This window comes from Geospiza fortis, unplaced genomic scaffold (assembly GCF_000277835.1).
Source record: "Geospiza fortis unplaced genomic scaffold, GeoFor_1.0 scaffold706, whole genome shotgun sequence".
Classification (NCBI taxonomy): domain Eukaryota; kingdom Metazoa; phylum Chordata; class Aves; order Passeriformes; family Thraupidae; genus Geospiza; species Geospiza fortis.
In genome coordinates this window covers 6,564-11,902 of record NW_005054606.1, presented here as the reverse complement: position 1 = coordinate 11,902, position 5,339 = coordinate 6,564, and the positions used below count along the sequence as shown (strand labels likewise).

Sequence of the window (5,339 nt, the reverse complement as noted above, 5' to 3'; positions counted from 1 at the left end):
GCTGAATCTCTGCACAGCTGGCACCAGACTGATTTATATTTAGCAGCTGAGCTGCTGAACGTCGCTGAGGTGAAGCCTTTGTCAGAAAATCTGTGTGCACCTTACCTAACAGCTTCAGGCTGTGTTTCTTCTCTCTTGCTCCCAACAGAAGTCCTTTTCTGCCCGAGCTGTGTCCCGTTCCCATCAGCGAGCGGAGCATATCCTGAAGAACCTGCAGCAGGAGGAAGAGAAGAAGCGCCTGGGCAGGGAAGCCAGTCTCATCACTGCCATCCCCATCACTCAGGAGGCCTGCTACGAGCCATCCTGTACACCAAGCTCGGAGCAGGAAGAAGAAGGTGTGCTCTGGCCCCAGGAACTGCATTCCAGCAACCTGAGAGCATTTCCCACAAACACAGAGCACTGCTTAGGGCAGCGATGTCCAGGAAAATTGATTCTTAGTGTTAGGAAGGTCCCAACCCACATCCAGTTGTTGAAGAGTCCAAGTCATTGAGAAACAGTGTGTTTGAAAATTATAGAGCACTGCTTAGGGCAGTGATGTCCAGGAAAATTGATTTTTAGTGTTAGGAATGTCCCAACCACGTCCAGTTGTTGAAGAGTCCAAGTCATTGAGAAAAATTGTATTTGAAAATTAGTACCAAAAAAGGGACAAAACCTTGGATATATTGAGTTCTTAGTGGGTGATAAAGACACTGACCCCATCTGCCCCAACTTCAGTGGAACTTGCCAGTCTTTAACATCTCAAAGCTCCCAGTTTATTGCAGGATTTAACACAAGAGAATATGCAACACTAGGAATGAAATCCATCTTTCCTAACTTTAAATCCTTAATAATTAAAGGGTGGGAGGAATTGCTCTTTGGCTGTATCTGTCTTAAGGAACAGAACTTAGGATACACTGAATTGTCCCTGGGGTTTTCTACCTTTGTGGTGAATACTGGGGGAGCCCAGGAGACCAGATCAAGCTCAGTACCAAACTTTGAGTCAGCCAAAGTTGCATGACACGAGTCCCAATAAGCTTAGTCTGTGGGTGAGGAGTTTTACTGGCCCAGGCTAACAGAGCACAAAGACTTCATTAAAGGCATTCCAAGGTGTGTGCCATTAGGTGAGTAGAGAGTAGATGAGATCTCAGCATACTCTGGGAAATCTGTGAGCAGAAATCCTAGTTCTTAAGAAAAACTGAGCACCAGCAACAATGATGGCTAACAGGGAGTGGATGAAAAGAAGTATACAGAAGATTTTCCAGGGGCTTTTTCAGGTTTTTTTTCCTGTGTTCTTCCAGTGCATTTTCCAGGATTTTTCCAGAGGTTTTCCAGGATTTTTCCAGATTTTTTTTCCAGGGTTCATAGGGTTTTTTCCCCGGGATTTTTCCAGGGTTTTTCCAGAGTTTTTTCCAGTGTTTTTCCAGGGCTTTTTCCAGGTTTTTTTCAGGTTTTTTTGGAAGGGATTTTTCCTGTGGTTTTTTTTCCAGAGGTTTTTCCAGGATTTTTCTAGAGTTTTATTTTCCCAGGTTTATTGGGTTTTTTCCAGTGGTTTTTTTCAGGGTTTTTCCAGGGCTTTTTCTGGGGATTTTTTTAGGGTTTTCTCTGTTAAAATGTGATGCACCAGAGCACTGAACACTCTTATGCACCAGTGTTCTGCTGTTTCCCAAAGCATGAGCAAATCACCTCTCTTATCATCTTTACAGCTTTTAAATTGTGTCTCCTGGCACATCTACCTGACTTGACTTTTCAGTGTTCTGATTGGGTTGCAATTGCCGTCCTTCAAAAACTTCCTTGAAGCCTGCTGGCTGGATCTGGATTGACATTTCCTGTTCTCTTTGTCAGTAGAAGAAGTTGCCAACCTGGCCTCCCGGCGCCTGTCTGTGAGCCCGTCCTGCACCTCCAGCACCTCCCACAGGAATTATTCCTTCCGCCGTGGCTCTGTGTGGTCGGTGCGCTCAGCAGTCAGTGCAGAAGGTGGGTGACTTCACTTTGCAGCATTCCCTCCTAGGATTTCATTCACTGGAAGCCTTTCCTGTTGACCCATAAAGCTCTGGTGTTCCCTTTTGCCAAACAGATTCCCAAGCTTGAGCTCCTTTATAATAAGTTACTGCCCTTCATTATTTTATTCATCCCTGCTGCCTCTTGCCTCTCATGTTCTGCTTGGAGAGTAGTGCTACAGGGAGCGCTCTAGCTGAAAAAAAGAGATTTTAGCAAAAGGAACTGGGTTGCCTACAAGAAAAAAAATGTAAATTGAAAAATGACATACTTGCAGTGAAAATTCTTGATCAAGAAATTGGCCGGAGGCTCCATTTGTACTTGGTGATCGCAGCAAACCTGTCTTGCCTGTGCAGTGAACAGTGTTCTGATCTTTGCTCTGCTTGTACAGCCGCTAACATAAATGTTTGTCTAACCTGCCTGGATAGTAGCACAGTGCATTCCCTAACTCCTCTTCCTCTCACTGCTCCAGATGAAGAACACACTACGGAGCACACTCCAAACCACCACGTGCCCCAGCCACCCCAGGCTGTGTTTCCAGCATGCATCTGTGCAGCAGTGCTCCCCATTGTCCATCTGATGGAAGATGGAGAAGTCCGGGAGGATGGAGTAGCTGGTATTGACCTCGTTTAAACTTCAAGGCATTGTTGCTTAAGGGTGGCAGAACCCGTTTCAAAGCTGTTTGAATGCAGATTTACAGTAGGAATGTATCTTTGTAAGGTTTTTCCTTTTTATTTTCTATATAATTTTTGTTTGGCATTGAGGGGCTTTTGCCCTTTCAGGACCCTAAAAAAGCCCCTAATTCAAAAGAAATATTGCAAAGCTAAAAAAATCTAGTGGTGGGGGGGATACAAGGATGGTAAGAAGCCTAACACAAGTGTTCTTTGAGGAGGAATTGTAGGAGCTGGGCTTGTTTGGTGTGATTCAAAGGAAACAGAGAGAAGAGCACTGACTGAGAGTTTTCAACTTGGGAAGTTCAGTTTAGAAATGGTGAAGGAAGTTAATCACCAGGAGCATCATTTCTGTTGATTTTCCATGCACAGGGGTTATCAAGCTATGGGGTAGTCATAGCTGTGGTTAACATACCCAGTGTAGGTGACAGCCCTGCTCCAGGCAGAGCTTGGACTGAAGACCTCTGCAGATCTATTCCCACTCATACTTTTGTGTTCCTATGACAAACAGAAAGCCACCTATACACAGCCTGAACATTTTGGTCATGGTCTATGATGTCTTTGTAAATTAATAGTACATTTCCTTGTATTTGTTTTATTGAAAGTGATAATACCTGATGGGCTTGGTGGGCTGTTCTGCTTCCTTCATCTCTCACTCATCATGTCAGCTAGTTGTGGATTTAACTTCCTGTTGCATTCTGTATTCAGTTTTAGCTGTATGTAGCCAGCCATCTAAGCAATGTATGTGTGATTTTGTGATCAGGAGATGAGCACTGAAAACAAAATCATGAATAATTCTATGTTGGTTTTGACCTTCAGAGAATTGCAATTAGTTGCACTTGAGGGAGTTGATCATCAAAACAATTCCCTGCTGACTATCTAATACTGTTCACCAACACCAGATCAAATCATTCTATGAATCACCATGAAATTGAACTTATGTGCATGAACAAAAACAAGTACATGAATTTATATCTCTCTGTTGCTGGATTTTTTTCCATCTGGAGTTAAGAACCCAATCAATTATTTCTTTATCATTCCTTAACAGTTGTGAAGTGCTTCATGTAATATCACCAGTAGTTAGGGAAGGTTCAAATAGTAGACCTGTGATTATTATTACTGGGATCACTGCACTGGTTACCAGGAATTCCAGTGCATCAAATGGTGTCTTGGGTGTTCAGTATAAAATATAACCAAGGAAGGAAGAAGACTAGGAAGGTTTCTTTAAGTATAGCAGTTCATGGCTTTTCCAAGAGACGGTTCTGACCTGGTTTCCTTTTTCTCTCCCAGTCAGTGCTGTTGCCCAGCAGGTCCTGTGGAACTGCTTGATTGAGGACCCCTCTACAGTTCTGCGGCACTTCCTGGAGAAGCTCACCATCAGCAATCGACAGGTACCCTCTGCCCCTCCCAGCAGGGACACAGCTCCTCAGGGCAGGGGAGCACAGCTGCCAGCACAGGCACTCCAGGGACACCACTGGAGAAAGAACACTCGCTGTTATAATGCAGCATGCCATCACTTGGCTTCAGTCTTTGTCCCCTGATGTAAACAGGACACAGCTGATTTATCAGCACTAAGCAAAGCTTTTGCTCCCAGCCAAGCTTTGAGCAGCTGTTTAGGGAACATGGCATAGGCAGTATTGCCTTCACTCGTGCCACTCTATTCAGGTTCTCTGAAGGATGGGGTGACAATGTGTCTCTGTGGCTCATTAGACTGCTTCCAAGATTTATGGAAGAAAAGCATGCTGCTTCTGACTGTGTAGAAGGCAGGGAGACTCTCCATATCACTTTCTCAACTGCATCTTTGGTGTATGACATCAATGGTATCACTGGCCTCAGCTTTCAAGCCACTACCTAAGAACTGACTCTGAAATAAATATTAAACCTGAGAAATGTCAGGAAAGGTTGTCCTTTTGTTCCTTGAGCAAGCCAAGGTGTTGGTGGATTTACTATTCCTGAGACTTCTCAGCCATTGCTCACAAAGCTTTCATTTAAGGTCAGAACGTCGTGTTTGTTCCACAGAACTTTTTGAGTTGGAAGCAACCTTAAATATCACCTACTTCCAGCCCCCCACTGCTGGCAGGGATACCTTTTACTGCACCAGGCTGCTCAAACCTGTGGTCACCAGTTGTGGTGTTTTGAGGGTCCCCAGGATGAGGTGAGAGATGAATTGACTCTGAAGTTCTCAGAAGGCTGATTTATTATTTTATGATGTGATATTATATTATATTAAAAGAAAATTATATACTAAAATTATACTAAAGAAAGAGAAAGGATACATCAGAAGGCTAGACAAAATTGATAATAAAAACCCATGACTGACCAGAGAGTCCAACACAGCTGGACTGGGATTGGTCATTAAGTAAAAACAATTCACATTCTGGGTAAACAATTCTCCAAATCACATTCCAGAGGAGCAAAACATGGAGAAGCTGAGGCTTCTCATCTTGCCAGGAGAAGAAATCCTGGTGAAGGGATTTTTCAGAAACTATCATGGTGACACAAATTCCCTCTGAATTTCCCCTTAAACACTTCCAGGGATGGGGCATCCACACCATCTCTGGTCAGAGAGGTTGTTTGTTCAGTGCCTTGAGAAGAAAGCTGTCATCTGCCCAGCCTCAGAGGCCTCTGAGCCATTGCATTGTTGTTTCATCATCTCTTCATACCACCACAAGTACAGGACACAGAGAACAGGTG

General features: G+C 43.9%; 1 protein-coding gene across 1 annotated transcript in view; it reads left to right on the top strand.

Annotated features, from left to right (window-relative positions):
• LOC102038531 (unc-80 homolog, NALCN channel complex subunit) overlaps positions 1–5,339 on the top strand; it is a gene marked incomplete at its 3' end in the record, with an annotated part of 89,673 nt that overhangs the window by 78,336 nt on the left and 5,998 nt on the right. The window contains exons 34-37 of the mRNA XM_031064575.1: positions 149–335; positions 1,822–1,953; positions 2,447–2,590; positions 3,936–4,036. Coding sequence (XP_030920435.1) covers positions 149–335; positions 1,822–1,953; positions 2,447–2,590; positions 3,936–4,036 — 564 coding nt within the window. The remainder of the gene's footprint in view (positions 1–148; positions 336–1,821; positions 1,954–2,446; positions 2,591–3,935; positions 4,037–5,339) is intronic.